The following is an 18,509-nucleotide window of genomic DNA, read 5'->3' as shown; positions in this document are numbered from 1 at the left end:
TGTTTGAGTGCATGGAAATGGGATCCTTTCACAGGATCAAATGTGGAGCTGGTTATCAGTTTGCTTTCTTTACACGTGGCATGTGGCCAAAATAAAGATTATAGGAAGGCCATGCAGATGAGCCGGACAAAAATATGTAACGGTTACAACACTCAGGGGTTGCTCAAACACAAAGCACTTAAATCAGCTCATCAATATTCTTTGTCCTGTAAAATTTTCCATTAAATGTGCATTCATTGGTCTTGTCATACTACACTGTATGAACGAACTGCAATTCTCAAAAATTGAAATAAATGTTATAAACTTACAATGTTTTATATTCTTCTCCAATTTAATCCCGTTACATATCTAATTAAATTAACAACACTACACACAATTGTCTATTTTTTTTTATTAAATTTTTTTTTTTAATTAACCAATTTTTACCCATTTTACAATATTTTTATGGCTTTAACACTTTCTGTTAAAATCACAAAGTAAAGAGATGTATACTACTTGTGGTGTGTTTGTGACCCCGTTATATATTATTTTTGTAGGTAAATTCTCACTTCTGTTTGAAATATTTAATTATACGATTTTATTCACCAAGCAATGTATCATAAAATAATTAGACATTTATAGCGTTTTAATGTATTTTAATTCATTTTTGTTTATTTTAATTAAATTAATCATTGTCTTAAATTAATGATTGGGTAAACATTCAAACGTTGTATTATTGTGATAGTTCCCGATGAAAAGTGTTACTGGCAACATACAGAATTGTCAAGTTGTATAAAGATTTTATTATCTCTAGATTTAAAATCTGAAAATCAATCACAAAACAAATAATAAAGGTTATGTTATAATATGTATTGGCACTAATAATATAATAAATGACTAAAATAACAAGGAACAATGCCATAAACTATTATTTACTTAAGAGTTCTTGATTATTATTTCCCATTTATTTAAAATGGTATTCTAAACGACTGACTAGGGGGAAAATGCGTTTACATCTTTTTCTTTTTCTTTTCTTTTTACTGCGTTTTCGAAGGCTCTATGACGTGGACTTTGCGATGTTGGCATTTGAATCATCAAACTTTATTTGTTGGTGTACGGAAACACGGACGGAGTTGAGTGGATTCAGTAGACGTGTCCTCCGCGGAAGTGCAGTTGCAGAATCAAAAACGCAAAATCCCTTCCTAACGGGGGATGGTTTTAGGATTTACACTAACGTAAACATTACGCATTCCTGTTCGGTCATTATTGTCAGTGAAAATGTTGACCAAGTTTGAGACTAAGTCGGCCCGAGTGAAAGGTAAGAGTCGAGATCTGCTCTGGCTAGCTTCACTTGACATTTGTATTATATAATTATTATGGCCACTTTATGTAAACCAGTGGTTTGATTTTATTCTACTGTTAATGTCTGTGGAACATAATGTACTGTCTTTTTAGGAAGGATTCAGTTCATATATTTTTGAATATTGTGTGTCATTTGGTGTTAGCACGAAGCTAGTATATGTTAGCCATCCAGACGTTGAAGTAAATTTTCTCTAACTTACGCTGAAGTTTTATATTTTGGTTTCATTGAGAACATGTCAATGACATTAACCTGACCAGATTGTTATTATCGATAAAGTTGTAATGATGACAGTATTCTGTTTAAATCACTGTTATCATTATGTTAATAAATGCCTGAACTGATTGTAATGTGTTTTTCCGCAGGGCTGAGTTTCCACCCGAAACGGCCCTGGATTCTGGCTAGTTTGCACAACGGCGTCATCCAGCTGTGGGACTATCGCATGTGCACCCTCATCGACAAGTTTGATGAGCATGATGGTATGAAACAGCTGATCAACGATTTCAGTCTCTTGTGGTTCTCTTCTGAGCCCTCATAATGTTGTCAATTAATTTAGGTCCAGTCAGAGGCATTGACTTTCATAAGCAGCAGCCACTGTTTGTGTCTGGAGGAGATGACTACAAGATCAAGGTTTGCTTGCTTCATTTTAAATAACTGATGTTTAATAAATATGTCACCTGGTTACTTCTACTATATAGTTTCATGTGAATTTTTGGAAACACTTTACAACAAGTTAACAAGATCTACTATAAATGCTTCTAAATCATTTATTAGTCTTAATGATCATTGTAATTATTACTAATACATTATTTTTTTTAAATTAACGTTACCTAATGAACCTGAGCGAACATACATTTACAATGAACTGTTGTATTTTTATTAACAAATGTTAACAAAGGTTAATGAATACAGTAACAAATGTATTTAAATACATCTGCTAATGGGACCTTATTGTTGTTTTATTTGATTTGATTTTTAGGTGTGGAACTACAAGCTGCGTCGGTGTCTCTTTACTCTTCTTGGACATCTTGACTACATTCGTACCACATTCTTTCATCACGTGAGCCCCGTCAACTTTGTGATGGCTTCATAATTATTTTGATAATGTTTATTTAATCAGTGAGAGTAACACTTAGATATAATTTTCAGGAGTATCCCTGGATCCTGAGTGCCTCAGATGATCAAACCATTCGCATTTGGAATTGGCAGTCCAGAACATGTGTCTGGTGAGACTTTATATAGGTTATGAACTAGTGGATGTGCACAAGTATTACATTTTTTTTTTTTATTCATTCATATATTTTTATTAGGTTGTTGAAGCTAATTTTAAAACCAATATTATTGATTTTAACATTTGCAGATAAAACAAAAATACATTTTGTGCACGTTATACTCATTTCACATGTATTTTCACTTGAAATTTCACTTTCACTTGCTAATTTAATTTCACTTGAATGTTTGTTCACTTGCTAATTTTAATTTTCTCTGACCATTAGCTCAGTGAAACTGAGTTGTATATGTTCTTTGTTCTGTTTCTTCTCTGTAGTGTGCTGACGGGGCATAATCACTATGTGATGTGCGCTCAGTTCCATCCATCTGAGGACCTGGTGGTGTCGGCTAGCTTGGATCAGACTGTGCGCGTGTGGGATATTTCCGGTGAGGAGGCTCGGGACAGGATTGAGTAGTTTTGGGAAGGCTGGGGAGGTGGGAATGGAGAGAGAGGATGGAGGAAATTAGAGGCTGCCTAATGGCATTCTCTTCCTCATTTCCTCTCTCAGTAATGTGTGCAGAACAAAACTCTGAGGGCTCAAAGCAAAAATGCCTCGCACACTGATGCTGTAAGCATCAAGCATTCGTCTAGTGATTTGGAACTCCATTTTTAATATTATTTTAAAATCTCTTAAAGGTGATATTTAAATGGAACAGCAATTCATGAAGCACTTAAAAAAAAAAGATTTACCATATGGTCACCTGCTCAAAAAAATCCTATTAAAGAAATGGTGAATGTTAGAGGCATTTTTGAGATTTTGCATGTTTTAATGAAATTTTCCATGTCTGTCCTTTGCTTGCAATACTGAACTCTTTTCTTGCTCATTAACCTTTTAAACTGCTGCTGTCTGCACTGACTGACAACAAATAACTCCTTCATTAAAGCTTACACTGAACAGATAGTTTCTACCTTTCTCCCCTTCACAAAAAAATGTGGAATGAATATATTGCTGCATGTATACTATGCAATTCGTATGTAATTGAATGTGATAATGAAAACTAAAAAGAATTTTTGCATCTAAATTTAATTATAAACACATTTCTTTTTAACATCTTTTGGATGAAGTTTCATCAAAACTATAAACATTTGCATGAACAGGAACAATTGGGATCCCAAATCCCTGATTCATTTGTGAAATTCACAGAAGTATGCAAACATTTGAACTTGATTTCCTCATACCCTGCATGGATGTCATTTGTCATCCATAGATAATATTTATGATTGGATTCCTCCTCAAGTTGATCAGTCTATCTGAATGCAACTTTTCGATCAGTAACATGAACATATATTGTCATTTAATTATTAAATGACTCCTAACACCACTTGAATGCATGATGGAATCCATCTATTAATGCATTACTATATGCAATAACAAATGCAAGACTTAACTGGAGTCTTTCTCACTCCATTAACATCCAGTGCCCCTCCAGAGAACATTTTGACACGCTCCACCCCATCAATCCGCCATTCAGTTCCATCCCTGCTCACTTCCTGTACAGCTCCTTTGCCCCTCTGGAAACATCCACATCTGTACATTGGTTTCTAGTGCAGCTTTTGTTGGACTTTTATTCATTTAGCAGATATCTGGAGTGCTGAGATCTCAGACACACACACTCTGTTCTCCTCTCTTTTTCTTTGCGTCCTGACCTGAGTTAAGCTGATTTGCTCTCTGTCATTGATTTACATGCATCCTATCCAATCTCAAATTATTCTGACCTCTCTGTGATCATAATTTAACTTTTGTTGTGTTTTGATTGATTGTTATCTCTGTTCTTAATCTGGTGGTTAAGTTTACTTCCTTAACTCAGGTTAAGACCTCATGGGGGATGTTTGTTGTGTTTGTGTTCTCTAGCACCAGCGAATGTTTAGCAGCCCAACAAAATGTTTGTTTACTGTCAGAATAACAAATGTGTTTTTGAGTAGCAGTTTTAATGTGGTTCTTCTCTTTTCCCTCCCCGGTATGTGGGTGTTCCTGTGTAATTTGTAAACGGTCCCCTGTGTGTGTCGGACTGTAAATGTTGCTTCCAGGTCTGAGGAAGAAGAACTTGTCTCCGGGTGCTGTGGAAACAGAGGTGCGTGGCATCTCTGGTGTCGACCTGTTTGGGGGCTCTGATGCAGTAGTGAAGCACGTTCTGGAGGTAAGAATGTGGTTGTAATGGCATAATAAAAATTGCACCTAATCCTTGTATTTAAAAGTGCTTGTGTTGGGGTTGAACGAATGAAGTTTGTTGTTGGTTTGAATGAAAGTTTATGTTCTCCTGCTCTGGTCTCAGGGTCACGATCGAGGCGTAAACTGGGCAGCCTTCCATCCCAGCATGCCTCTCATTGTGTCAGGAGCAGATGACCGCCAGGTCAAGATCTGGAGGATGAACGGTATGTGTTTCCAATAATAGAAAAATGTAATTGGAAATTTAACTCAAATTTAACTCAAACCCTAGTAAACTTCCCTGCTATCTACTACCTATACAGGCAGTTGTTTTCATGCACCCTCATCTAAACTTTTTAAAAATTCATATTTTGAGTTTGTTTATAACTAAAAGTCACACATTTTATCCATTAGTTCTTTTTTTCCCCCTCTATTTTTTGGGAAATGATCTCTTCCTCTAGAATCAAAAGCATGGGAGTTGGACACCTGTCGAGGGCACTACAACAATGTTTCCTGTGCCGTGTTCCATCCTCGTCAGGAGCTCATCCTGTCCAACTCTGAGGACAAGAGCATCCGTGTGTGGGATATGTCCAAGAGGACAGGCGTCCAGACCTTTCGCCGAGATCACGACCGTTTCTGGGTGCTGGGGGCTCACCCCAACCTCAACCTGTTTGCTGCTGGTAGGTTAATAATAATAATTAAGCAAGTTGTTTTGGTGATGAAATGAGATGCATTAAAGTATAATTTTGTACCTTTCCAGGCCATGACAGTGGGATGCTGGTGTTTAAACTGGAAAGAGAACGTCCAGCTTATGCTGTGTATGGTAACATGCTGTACTATGTAAAAGATCGCTTCCTGCGTCAGCTTGACTTCAACAGCAGCAAGGATACACCTGTCATGCAGCTGCGCAGGTGTGGGGATTTTAATGTTTTTCTACTGCAGGTCTAAAAAACCTAAATGCCCATCTACAAAAGGTTTAGTGCAGTTGAACTTTTCAGTTGAATGGCTTCTTTTATTTTGACAGTGGATCCAAATTCCCAGTGTTCAGCATGTCCTACAACCCTGCAGAAAATGCTGTGCTGTTGTGCACTGTGAGTATTGTAGACTCTATCAGGCTGCTTAGTCAAATCAAGGTTCATTTGCGCATTTCATTTCTTCCTCTTTCCTTTCCAGAGAGCTACTAACCTGGAAAACAGCACATATGATCTCTATTCCATTCCCAGAGAGAGTGACTCACAGAATCCTGATGGTAACATTTTATCCTTTCTCTTTACAATTTCCTAATTTATTATGTAGAATGGAATTGTTATGGTTCTCTACACAATTTCAGCTCCAGAGGGAAAGCGTTCCTCTGGACTAACCGCAGTTTGGGTGGCTAGGAACCGCTTTGCTGTACTCGACCGCATGCACTCAGTAAGTGAATCAAGCAACACTTATTCGAAAGAAAACAGTGCTGCAATGATGACATTTATGTACGCCTACCCTGGAAGTTAGCATCACCCTGGTTCCCTCTGCAAAACCTAAATTAGATTTATTTTTTTATTTTTTTCTGTTGGCTTATCGCAAAAAATAAGTTCTGCAACCAACAAAAGTTTGAGTCTTACATTTAGTTCATCATGATAAACTTTACAAATGAAAACAACTTAAAGCTTAAATACAATCTCCAGAAGATAAAAGCAAAACAACCTCTCTAATTCCATTAAAGGGATAGTTCAACCAAAAAAGAAAATTCTGTCATTAATTACTCACCTTCATGTCGTTTCAAACACATAAAGGGTTTCAGAACACAAATTAAAATGATTTTTGATGAAATCCAAGAGCTCTCAGACCCTCAATAGACAGCAACACACCAGAAATGTCCCAAGGACGTCAGTAAAATAGTACATGTGACATCAGATGTTCGATGTTAGATAACAAAATATCTTAACTTTGTGTCCCGAAGATGAACGAAGGTCTTACAGCTTTGGAACGACAGGAGGGTGAATAATTAATGACAACAACAAAAATTGCAAGGGGGTATTACTGATATATTGTATCTCTTAGAATAAAATTTGAAAATATATTGAGCTTCTGTTAACCACAGGCCTTATTTTGGGCATTTAACCAAAAACCCATTCTTAAATCCCATTTACTTCAGGACAATGTGGAACCAAAAGTATTAAAATGCAGACTTGCTTCTGAATTTTGGCATAGAAAAATAGGTCATCCTTGCCACACTCTGTAGTATCTAGAAAAGAAGTATGACATTGTACATATGTAATCAAACAAACCAAAGCTCTTATTCTCTATGGTTATCCCGCTGCAGCTCCTGATCAAGAACCTGAAGAATGAGATTGTGAAGAAGGTCCAGGTACCGAGCTGTGAGGAGATCTTCTACGCTGGAACTGGATCTCTTCTGCTGCGTGATGCTGACGGAGTCACGCTGTTTGACGTGCAGCAGAAGCGCTCCCTCGCTACAGTCAAAATCGCTAAAGTCAAATATGTGGTGTGGAGCTCCGATGCCAACCATGTGGCTCTGCTGGCCAAACACGGTAGTGAATACACACTGATAGGTTATATAGGCTTTAATATATTGATTAAGCGTGTATGCCTTATGCCTTGTCAAATAGAATAAACCCACATGCTTATGTTTTCTTTGATTTACCAGGTTGTTACACATCTGACCCTCTGCTTTTGCTTTTCAGCCATCATGATCTGCAATAAGAAGTTAGAGAGCCTGTGTAACATCCATGAGAACATCAGAGTGAAGAGTGGCGCCTGGGCCGAGAATGAAGTCTTCATCTACACCACCTCCAACCACATCAAATATGCTCTCACCTCCGGGTACTGCACCAACAGCCTCACATGTAACCATTAAATTAAGGAAACCCTGCTGTTTTGTTAATCATGGCTTAATCTTTATCATTATAATCAAAGCTTAATCTTTAAATAAAATGTTTTCATAGGGATCATGGTATAATCCGTACATTGGATCTACCCATCTATGTGACAAGAGTCAGAGGCAACAGTGTGTACTGTCTGGATCGTGAGTGCAGACCACGAGTGCTCAATATTGACCCCACTGAGTACCGTTTTAAATTGGCTCTGGTCAATCGCAAATATGAAGAGGTTAGTGCATATCTTCAATAATTAAACTTGTGCCTTCTGTATTTTCTTTTTTTTTATCTGAATAAAAATTTATATAAATTGTGTCATCGTTTTTTGCTCATTCTGATTTGCTTTTAATAACCATTATTTTAGTATTTCTGTTTTGCTTTATTTTTATGCATTACATTTGGCTTTTAAAATTGCTTTCATTCACTGAAATAATAAATTCCGTTTTAGTTAACAATAGCAACACTGTTAATTGCCCTTTTTTTTCCTGCCCAACACCCTCAGGTTCTACATATGGTGCGTAACGCTAAACTGGTAGGCCAGTCCATCATTGCCTACCTGCAGAAGAAGGGCTACCCAGAGGTTGCGCTGCACTTCGTCAAAGATGAGAAGACTCGTTTCAGCCTGGCTCTGGAGTGTGGAAACATTGAGGTATACAGAACTAACATTTATGGAGGATCTTCAACACTTTTGCCTGAACAGATGTTCATTCTTGATGTGTTTGTTCCTGCAGGTGGCGTTGGAGGCTGCAAAAGCCCTGGATGAGCGTAGCTGCTGGGAGCGTCTCGGCGAGGCTGCGCTTCTGCAGGGCCATCACCAGGTGGTGGAGATGTGCTACCAGAGAACCAAGAACTTTGACAAACTCACCTTCCTGTACCTTCTCACTGGCAACCTGGCCAAACTCAGGAAGATGATGAAGATAGGTGAGTGGCAAGGAAAAATCATGAGTACAACACCTTTTACAAGTTGGTAGGAATTTTTTATGTTTTTGAAAGAAGTCTCATTTATTTACCAAGGCTGCATTGATTTGATCAAAAATACAGCAAAAACAGCAATATTGTGAAATGGTATTACATTTTAAATTAATTGTTTTCTATTATTAACATTGTTGCTGCTTCGTAGTCTTGTGGTTAATTTCTATAGATTATTTGAATTATGTTTTGTGTTACAGCTGAGATAAGAAAGGACATGAGTGGACATTATCAGGGGGCTCTCTATCTGGGTGACGTCAGTGAACGTGTGCGAATCCTGAAGAACTGTGGACAGAGTGAGTGCTGTCACTTTTATATTTGTTCACATGATCGTTTTAAAAGAAAATGACTTCTATATCACATACATTCTCAGAGTCTCTGGCTTACCTGACTGCTGCCACCCATGGGATGGATGAGGAGGCTGAAGCCCTGAAGGAGACCTTTGACCTGGAAAAAGAGATGGTATGTTATATTCTCATGACAAACAGAGATGCACTGATTTGTAGATGAATGATTGAGCGATGGGTTCCATCCATGTGCAGGTGCCAGAAGTGGACCCCAATGCCCAGCTGTTGCAGCCACCACCTCCCATCAACCCCTTGGATACAAACTGGCCTCTGCTCACCGTCTCCAAGGGCTTCTTTGAGGGAGCCATTGCTGCCAAAGGTGAGGTTTTGTGATACTCATAATGGCTCAGAGTGGGTAACCAGGATTTATGAGGTTGGAGGCATTTCATGTTGAAGAATAACATGTTTTTTAATGGTTGCTTGAGTAGGACGTGCTGGTCAGATGGTTGCTGACCTGGAAATGGATGCTTCAGGAGGAGAAGGCTGGGGAGAAGATGCAGAACTTCATTTGGATGAAGGTATTTACTATTATGAAATGATTTTTGAAGGAGGAAACTAGACTAAACGATCAAATCACTTAAGCTCTCTCATATTCCAGATGGATTTATGGATGCTCAAGAGGGTTTGGGAGATGAGGGAGCTATTGGGAAAGAGGAAGGAGGAGGCTGGGATGTTGAGGAAGATCTGGACCTCCCGCCAGAACTGGTTAAGTGTGGTGTAGAACTGAAATCAAAATCACAACTGTTTGTGACTGGTTTGAAACCCAATCCTAAGTAACCTTGTATCTTGTCTTTCCTTTAACCAATAGGATGTGCCTTCTGTTGGTGGAGGTGGCGCAGATGGCGAAGGCTTCTTTGTGCCGCCCACCAAGGGCACAAGCCCCACACAGATGTGGTGCAACAACTCTCAGCTGGTGGTGGATCACTTATTGGCTGGATCTTTTGAGACCGCTATGAGGGTAAAGAGATCTCTAAAAACTATAGATACATTTTCTGACTTTTTTTTTTTTTTTTTTTTTTTTTTTTTTTTTTTTTTTTTTAAAAGTTAAAAGGTTTTGAGGCAGGACAGAAAAACCGTAATGAGTCTAAACTACTAAATTATAATGTAGCAGATGTTTCTTTGCTGTCTCTCTAATGTTTTCTGTTCCCTTTTCTACAGTTGCTCCATGACCAGGTTGGTGTGGTTCAGTTTGGACCATATAAGCAACTGTTCATGCAAACCCTGTCCCGTGGGCGCACCTGTTACCTGGGCCTGCCGTCTCTGCCCTGCTTGCACAGTTACCCCCAGAGGAACTGGAAAGACAGTGGGGCTAAAGGAGGTCTGCCAGCGGTGGGCCTGCGTCTCTCTGATCTCATTTCACGCCTGCAGCAGTGCTATCAGCTGACCACAGCAGGGCGCTTTGAAGAAGCTGTTGATCGTTTCAGAGCCGTTCTCCTCTCCGTACCACTGCTTGTGGTCGACAACAAACAAGAGATTGCAGAGGTGTGTTTTCATTCAGGATGAGAAGCATATTGTTTATATAGTCAACTGTAGTGGTGTAGTGGTTAAACTCTGTTCTCTTTGATACATTCGACCCGTGTTCGCGTCCGTTTTTGGGGTGGTGTTGGCGCAGTGGATAAGTCACATGCCTTTGGTGTGAGAGACCCGGGTTCGAATCCACTGTGAGACACCAATGTGTCCCTGAGCAAGACACTTAACCCCTAGTTGCTCCAGAGGCGTGCAATCTCTGACATATATAGCAATTGTAAGTCGCTTTGGATAAAAGCGTCGGCTAAATGAATAAATGTAAATGTAATATAGGGGTTACTAAACATTCTCTTTACTTTTATTCAGGCTCAACAGCTTATCACTATCTGTAAAGAGTATATTATTGGCCTCACTATGGAGACAGAGAGGAAGAAACTTCCCAAAGACACTCTCGATCAACAAAAGAGACTTTGTGAGGTACATGTATTTTTAAAATTCTATAATTGTATTTAAATATGAAAAAATTATATTATAATATTAAAATGTAAAATTGTAATTAATAGTTTTCGGTGTGTGTTTCAGATGGCCGCATATTTCACACATTGCAGTCTGCAGCCTGTCCACATGGTGTTGGTGTTGAGAACAGCACTCAATCTTTTCTTCAAACTGCGTAACTTCAAAACAGCAGCAGGTTTTGCCCGCCGTCTGCTTGAGTTGGGTCCCAAACCAGATGTGGCACAACAGGTAAATGGTTAATTCTTGTAATTTTTTTTACACAAGTATCCCCTAACCCATAGCTATTCAGTCAGATGGGTTTTCTCACATTAAAAGCTGAGATAAGTTCACTTTTTTAAAAAAAAAAATTGTGTCAGCATACTGTGCATGTATAAAAAAAAGTAATTAAAATAAAAAATACAAGTAATAAACATTTTAAATTAAACTAAAAAGCTTATTTTTTTGTGTGTGTGTGTGTCTTCATCTTCATTTAAAAACCTGTTTCCATCTTAACTTTTTCAGACACGAAAGATTCTTGCAGCATGTGAGAAGAGCCCGACAGATGCTCACCAACTGAACTATGACCCCCACAATCCCTTTGACATCTGCCCAGCCTCTTTCACTCCCCTGTACCGTGGGCGGCCAGTGGAGAAATGCCCCCTGTCTGGAGCCTGCTACTGCCCCAAATACAAAGGAGAGGTCTGCAGGGTCACACAGGTTAGTTGTAAACCCTTGTAATCTCCATGTTTAATTAGTGTTGTTTTATTGAAGATAGAAAGTCTAACTTTGTTAATATGTGACAAAGTAACTCTGCTCTTCCCCTTGTTCCATCTGATCATGCGGTGCTATAAAGTGAAGGATCGATTTCATTGGCTGTTTCTCTCTGTTTCCTAGGCCACCGAGATTGGTAAAGATGTGATCGGATTGCGTGTCAGCCCACTGCAGTTCCGTTGAGCACGCATTATATAAACATGGATGAAAACAGATGTGCTTCTCTCTCACATATACTTTTCCTTTATAAGATGAAGTAATGAAAATAGAAAATACCTTGTTACGTGACTAATCTCTCTATGACTGTGCTTTCTATTATTATTTCTGAGGTCTCTACATTATGTATGCTTGTTTCATTAATGTGGCAAAATGTGCAAAACAAGATTCCTGTGAAACACTTTAAATGTTGAAATAAAAATCTGGTAAACAAATGTTTCACCATGTTTTTTCTTCTTCGTGCAAGGTTTTTGTTTAATACTAAGACTATATATATATATATTTAAATCATTACTTGAAATAAACTGTAGTAACAGTCTCATTTAAAACCTTTTTTTATTCCAGCTAGTTGCCAAAGAAACGTTTCTCGTTTTCATTTAGTTTGTTGAAGTGCTAAAACAAAAAAAGTATATTGATATATTAACAGAAGGAGTATCAGTGATACTACTAACATGGCAGATATTGTTTTTCTTCTGCATATTTCCACACCTTATTCAGGAATAAATGTGAATAGAAAGTACTTGCACATTATTTAATGTTTATGTTTTTTAATTTCTTTATGACCACAAGGAGGTGCTAAATATATAACAGTCGGTCACTGAGAATGAAGCCAACCAAGTTCACATGGTTTTGCTTAGTGCTCTAATTTAGTTTGATCAATTGGAAACTTGTGCTTCCAATTCTGTACAATAACTCCCAAAGAAGATGGATTGCATTTCTGGTTTGCATACTTCGAAAAATAATGTAATAAGTCCAAGACTCCATGGCCATTTAATTAAATAAGAATGTTTATAAACCGAGCAGTATTTTTTAATAAAAGGAATCGTATACTACTTCTGTAGTCCACAGTGTGTTCAACACAAAACATCTCAACACTGGAAACAGGATTTTCCAGTCATTCAAAGGTCTTTGTCACATCCCTGCTGTCTGCTTAATATCATCCGACTCACATCGATGTTGTTGTTGGTAAAAACCTCTTTTCCGTGGTCGACGGTGGCAGCAGGCAGGGATCGGGTGCGGCCCAGAATCCAAGCGAACTCTACGTGGAACAGTCTCAAGACATCAGTGCATGAATACACCAGCGCTGAATTCTCATAGTCAGTGGACAAAATCCAGTATGGAGTGTAGGGCAAAACTGGCAATTCAAGTAGAGATGCAATAAACAAAATATGAATTCTGAATTAGAAATTTCATTACTTATGGCAACAGCAAAGCTTAAAAAAAAATCGTATTTGTACCATAAGAGAAACTGATTCCAAGCTTCGCTGGATTTCTTTTATCTTCCACCACAGCTGTCCCAGAAATTGTTTTTAACTCTCCTTTTCTAAGGAAAGGATAGTTTACGGTTTAACTATTACCTTTTATATAAAACTCTAGTGAACTATACAAAAGTGTGATTTAGATGTTGGTACCCACAGAATTTCCGAGCTCGCTACATGAGCCGTTCCATCCAGCTTGAGTGTGAAGTTCGTCTCAATGCATCTCCCTCGCTCAAACTGTGCTGGAAGTTTAGCGATCTCAAACCACCTACCCATAAACTACATTAGGATTCAGACAAGCAAACAATGAGAACATTAAGAGCAAAATAGAAGACCGGTTAATAGCATATACTGTGGCAGAGTATGTTACCTTCTTTAGGTTGAAGGCAGGTTGAGTAGCAGGCTCTGGGCACGGCCCCCAGTGTGGCACCTGGGCATTTATGATGGGCAGAAAGAGGGCCAAAGCAACCAGCAAGGACTTCATTTTACTTGTTTAGCCCTTTGTGGAAAAAAAGAAAGAAAAAGGAATAAGAATTTTCTTTTTGATCCCAAATACAGTAATATTGTGAAACATTATGTTAAAATATTTTTTTTCCATTTCAATATATTTTAAAATGTAGGCTAATTTATTTCTGAGATGGCAAAACTGAATTTTCAGCACCCATTATTCCTGTCTTCATTGTCACATAATCCTTAAAAATCAATCTAATATGCTGATTTGGTGCTCACGAAACATTTCTGTTGATTATTATCAATGTTAAAAGCAAACTGATGTTTTTTCAGGATTATTTGATATATATATAAAGTTTAAAAGAACAGCATTTATTTGAAATAGAAACCTTTTGGTACATTATATATGTCCGTACTGTAATTTTCGATAAATTTAATGCACCCTTTGCTGAATAAAAGTATTCTTCTAAGAATAATAGTAATAAGAACTTCTTTCCAAAAATAAACAGTAGTTTACAGTATACATATTTAGTTTCTTATTTAAAAAAAACATTTTATAGAAGACAGTTTAACCAAAGTAATTAAACAAACCCTTACCTCTTAAAAGTCTTGCTGAATACGAGAAGGACTGCGGAGCTCAGACTATTTATTTGAATCATTCTCCTCTGGGATCATGTGACTGCAGAAGAGACATGTCATGAAGGAGTCTTTGTGAGACCAGAGTTTATTCCCAACATGAAGTAAGTTATTAAAGGGGTCATATGATGCGATTTAAATTTTTTCTTTCTCTTTGGAGTGTTACAAGCTGTTTGTGAACAGATAAAATCCCTAAAGTTGCAAAGACAAAAGCCTCAAACCTAAAGAGGCATTATTTATAAAAGTGAAAGGGGTCCCATGACGTTGCTAAAAAGAACAATATTTGGTGTATTTTGGTGTAATGCAATGCAGTTTAAGGTTAAAAACACATTATTTTCAACATACTGTACATTATTGTTGCTCCTCTTTGCCCTGGCTTCTGAAACGCTTCGATTTTTACAAAGCTCATCGTTCTGAAAAGCAAATTGTGCTCTGATTGACCAGCTATCCAGAGCGTTGTGATTGGCCGAATACCTCAAGCGTGTGATGGAAATGTTACGCCCTTAACACACTGTGATGCCATGTCCCAGTGCAACAAGGCAAAACCAATAAAACCCATTACAAGGGAGGCATTTGTTGCATCCAGTGGGGACATAATTACTGATTATAATAACTTATACTGCCACTGATGATTCAAACGTGAGTTTTGAGCAGTGTAGAGTACCACTTGCAGACATGGTTTTATGTTTATGCAGCACGATGCAAAGTAACGTGTAAAAAGACAGTATAAGTCATTATAATCAGTAATTATGTCCCCACTGGATGCAACAAATGTCTCCCTTGTAATGGTTTTTATTGGTTATCCCTTGTTGCACTGGGACATGGCATCATAGTGTGTAAAGGGCATAATATTTCCATCATGTGCTTGAGGTATTCGGCCAATCACAATGCTCTGAATAGCTGGCAAATCAGCGTACCCCTCACTTTTCAGAACGAAGAGCTTTGTAAAAATCTATGTGTTTCAGAAAGGTGGGACATAGAGGAGAAACAATAATGTACAGATTGTGGGGAAATAATATGCTTTTTTTTTTTTTACCTGAATCGCATAAATATATTTCATTACACCAAATACGCAAAATAATGTTATTTTTTTAGCAATGTCGTTTTAATTTTTGACATATGCTAGTCTAGGACAGTAACTTGGTCTGTGGTCTGTGATGAATCGATGAACCTAAAATCAGCAGCATGTTTAATGTCTGTAATGGTGATGCTGACCGACACTGAGGAGGATGCTCATCTGTCTGATCACAAATGCTTTTAGTTTTGCAGTAGATATGTGTCTTTACATAAGGACTATATGTGACACTGGACCACAAAACCAGTCTTAAGTGTCAATTTGTCGAAATTGAGATGTATATATCACCTGAAAGCTGAATAAACAAGCTTCCATTGATGTATGGTTTATTAGGATCAGACAATATTTGGCTGAGAAACAGCTATTTGGAAATCTGGAATCTGATGGTGTAAAAAAAATTGAAATACTGAGAAAATCGCCTTTAAAGTTGTCCAAATGAATTCTTAGCTATGCATATTACTAAACCAACATTAAGTTTTGATATATTTATGCAAGGCAATTTACAAAATATCTTAATGGAACATGATCCTTACTTAATATCCTAATGATTTTTGGCATAAAATAAAAATCTATAATTTTGACCCATACAATGTTTTTTTGACTATTGCTACAAACATACCCCAGCGACTTAAGGTTTTGTGGTCCAGGGTCACATATCCTCACGTGTAGCTGTGTGTTTTGCATGTTGCAGGTGTTTGTGATAAGTTAAACAACACTGTTGTGATAAGAACATGAAGGAATCAAGTGTGACTCGACCTCCAGCTGAGGAAATAACTTTGCAAGCCCCTTTTGTTACAAAAGGATGAATGGAAAAAAATTGTATAACAGTGTTTTAATTGTCTTTAGCTAAAAAATAATTCTTAATACTGTTGCTTAGGTGACAGAAGGTAAACTTAGAATGTCATATTCACTTATTAAAGCTTTTGTGCAGAGGTCCTCAACCCTGCTCCCGTGGACCCACTGTCAAGGATGTGGAAAGCAGTGGTGACCCGTTCTTTAGTCAACAACTCACAGTGTGTTTATTTAACCTTCAACATCTTGTTGAGCAGATGCCCAGGTTCCCCAAACATGTTTTAGTTGAGGAAGGTGGAGTTAGTGATATAACGAACAGATGTAAAGCTCTATAAATACTGAACTCTCTCGCTGTTCTGTACCTTGAACACAAGTTCCACACTTGAGACAAAACAGGTAAGATGCTCGGCGTTTGAATTTCAACTATCCAACTCTTAAAGCCAAATTTCTTCTTGTTCTCATTAAATATGACTCTTTTTTCAGGTTTAAACTGAGAGAATGCAGGCTCTTCAGGTTCTGTCTCTGACTCTGCTGTCTGTGCTGGCGGTCAGCGCTCAGTCCATCGGCTCTGGAAAATGCCCACAGCCTCCTGTTCAGCAAAACTTTGATCTTACTAGGGTAAACTTACTTGCTATTTTAATCCTTATTTAATATATATTTTCAATTATTATTATTATCAAGAAAATACGAACAACTGCAACACAGCAACTTTAGCATAATAAAGTCAAGAAGAAGACGAGAATTTTGTTTTTATGACAAATTAAAGCAAAAATAGTATAACATTTTTTTTTCTTTATACAAACTTATTTTTCAGCTAGAACGTTATGTGCATTTTCAGTCCTGTTGCACAATTCCTCATCATTTTGTCCTTTCGTAGTACATGGGCAGATGGTATGAGATCACAAAGATTCCAGCCCGGTTCCAGTTGGGAGACTGTTGCCAGGCCATATACACTCTCAGTGACGGTATTGTCTTGGTTCGAAATGAACAGCTTCTGTAAGTACTGATGAACCATTACTACAAAGTAAATAAAATATATTAAACAAAAAAACACAGGTGTTCTCATTTGTGATATTCAAAATATTTTAGCAGTCTATAGAAGTAAATAAAATATTCAAAAAATAAATACTTATTAACATTCCAAATATTCAAAATAGTTTTGCACTTTCTTCTGAAATGACTTAAATTCACCAAATATTGCTTCTTTGAATATTTCTACACAGTAATGGCACTTACAGCTTCACTGAGGGAACTGCCAAGATTGCAGATGCATCAGAGCCTGCCAAACTTGAAGTCCGCTTCTTTGAAGGTAAGTCTAAACAAATCATTCTTCTTGGTGTATTTTATTATTATTGTTGTTGTTATCATTTTAAGAATCTGTGATTTTGAGTTATTCATGATGTGTCCTCTTTCAGGTGCTCCTCCGGCCCCCTACTGGGTGCTGGCTACTGATTATGACACCTACACCCTGGTTTACTCTTGCTCTGATTCTGCCGGTCCCTTTTACTCCGAGTATTCCTGGATCATAAGCAGAACCCGCACACTTCCTAAAGATACCGTCTCTGAGCTGTTAGACATCCTCAAATCCCATGGCATCAGTACTGATAGTTTTACTGAGACTGACCAGAGACTGGAGCTGTGCAGCGTTATGCCTTAATAGAGCTGCCTTATTTAATGAACCACTGTGAGATGTGTTGTGGTCTAATAATGTTTTAAAGAAACAACACAAATGTCTTTACATCCCTAACATATATCTTAATCAGTGGTCTGTTGCTTGATAATGTTAATGCATCTAGCAAATTAAAGTCAATAGTACTGAATTGTATCATTATGTAAACTAAAACTTTTAGTTTAATCCTATTAATGCATTTCTGATGTCACTGTTCTTTCTTCAAACAGTTGAATGATGTCTACAAAATACCTCAGTTGTTCCCTATGCAGACTTTGAATAAATATTAAAATTGTAAAAAAAATGTCTTTTGTCATATGTTCTTATAGGCACACAAAAAGGGTTTTGATAGGCATTGTTTTGGGCTATTCTTGCAGGAACCTTTCCTTTCTACATATTTTGCCAATAGTTAGCAAAGCAATTTAACATGCACCAGATGACATTAATGCATCATTTGAAAAAAGAAGTGTTATTTTTGAAATACACAGAGATGCTATTCTTTTCCAGTATTCACATCCATGTCAATAAGCCTCCTCAGATGGTTTTTATAGTTTTTCACAATCTGCTGATTCAAATGTATGTCATTTACAACACATTTCAGATTATACATTATGTTGACTACTTTTATATGCTGACATGAACTTCATATGAATAGCAGGCAAGGATGTTAGATAAACTGAAAAAAGAGGACCTGCTGATTGTCCAGTTTCATCATTTAACTTTCACTAACTT

General features: G+C 37.5%; 3 protein-coding genes across 3 annotated transcripts; 2 read left to right on the top strand and 1 right to left on the bottom strand.

Moving 5' to 3' along the window:
* Positions 1–1,092: 1,092 nt before the first annotated feature.
* On the top strand, positions 1,093–12,111 carry copa (COPI coat complex subunit alpha). Its single transcript, XM_059501580.1, has 29 exons — positions 1,093–1,297; positions 1,705–1,818; positions 1,896–1,969; positions 2,319–2,399; positions 2,489–2,565; positions 2,886–2,995; positions 4,638–4,747; positions 4,883–4,982; positions 5,217–5,435; positions 5,516–5,666; positions 5,780–5,846; positions 5,929–6,004; positions 6,086–6,168; positions 7,061–7,286; positions 7,440–7,578; positions 7,701–7,863; positions 8,134–8,280; positions 8,363–8,552; positions 8,801–8,896; positions 8,974–9,062; positions 9,143–9,266; positions 9,376–9,465; positions 9,546–9,652; positions 9,756–9,905; positions 10,106–10,429; positions 10,781–10,891; positions 10,997–11,158; positions 11,432–11,626; positions 11,804–12,111. The coding sequence occupies exons 1-29, from the start codon at positions 1,258–1,260 to the stop codon at positions 11,861–11,863; spliced, it is 3,675 nt and encodes a 1,224-aa protein (XP_059357563.1). The 5' UTR covers positions 1,093–1,257; the 3' UTR covers positions 11,864–12,111.
* Positions 12,112–12,713: 602 nt separating this feature from the next.
* Positions 12,714–14,282, bottom strand: apoda.1 (apolipoprotein Da, duplicate 1). Its single transcript, XM_059500868.1, has 5 exons — positions 14,203–14,282; positions 13,526–13,654; positions 13,313–13,434; positions 13,135–13,220; positions 12,714–13,031 (listed from the first exon to the last, which is right to left on the bottom strand). The coding sequence occupies exons 2-5, from the start codon at positions 13,637–13,639 to the stop codon at positions 12,796–12,798; spliced, it is 558 nt and encodes a 185-aa protein (XP_059356851.1). The 5' UTR covers positions 13,640–13,654; positions 14,203–14,282; the 3' UTR covers positions 12,714–12,795.
* A 2,001-nt stretch (positions 14,283–16,283) lies between these two features.
* On the top strand, positions 16,284–17,798 carry LOC132095764 (apolipoprotein D-like). The gene is made up of 5 exons (XM_059500867.1): positions 16,284–16,504; positions 16,592–16,726; positions 16,986–17,104; positions 17,332–17,417; positions 17,524–17,798. Exons 2-5 carry the CDS (start codon positions 16,607–16,609, stop codon positions 17,763–17,765), a joined length of 567 nt encoding a protein of 188 aa, XP_059356850.1. The 5' UTR covers positions 16,284–16,504; positions 16,592–16,606; the 3' UTR covers positions 17,766–17,798.
* The last annotated feature ends 711 nt before the right edge of the window (positions 17,799–18,509 follow it).

This window comes from Carassius carassius, chromosome 20, assembly GCF_963082965.1.
Source record: "Carassius carassius chromosome 20, fCarCar2.1, whole genome shotgun sequence".
In the NCBI taxonomy this organism is placed as follows: Eukaryota; Metazoa; Chordata; class Actinopteri; order Cypriniformes; family Cyprinidae; genus Carassius; species Carassius carassius.
This window is presented reverse-complemented; position numbering and strand designations above follow the sequence as displayed.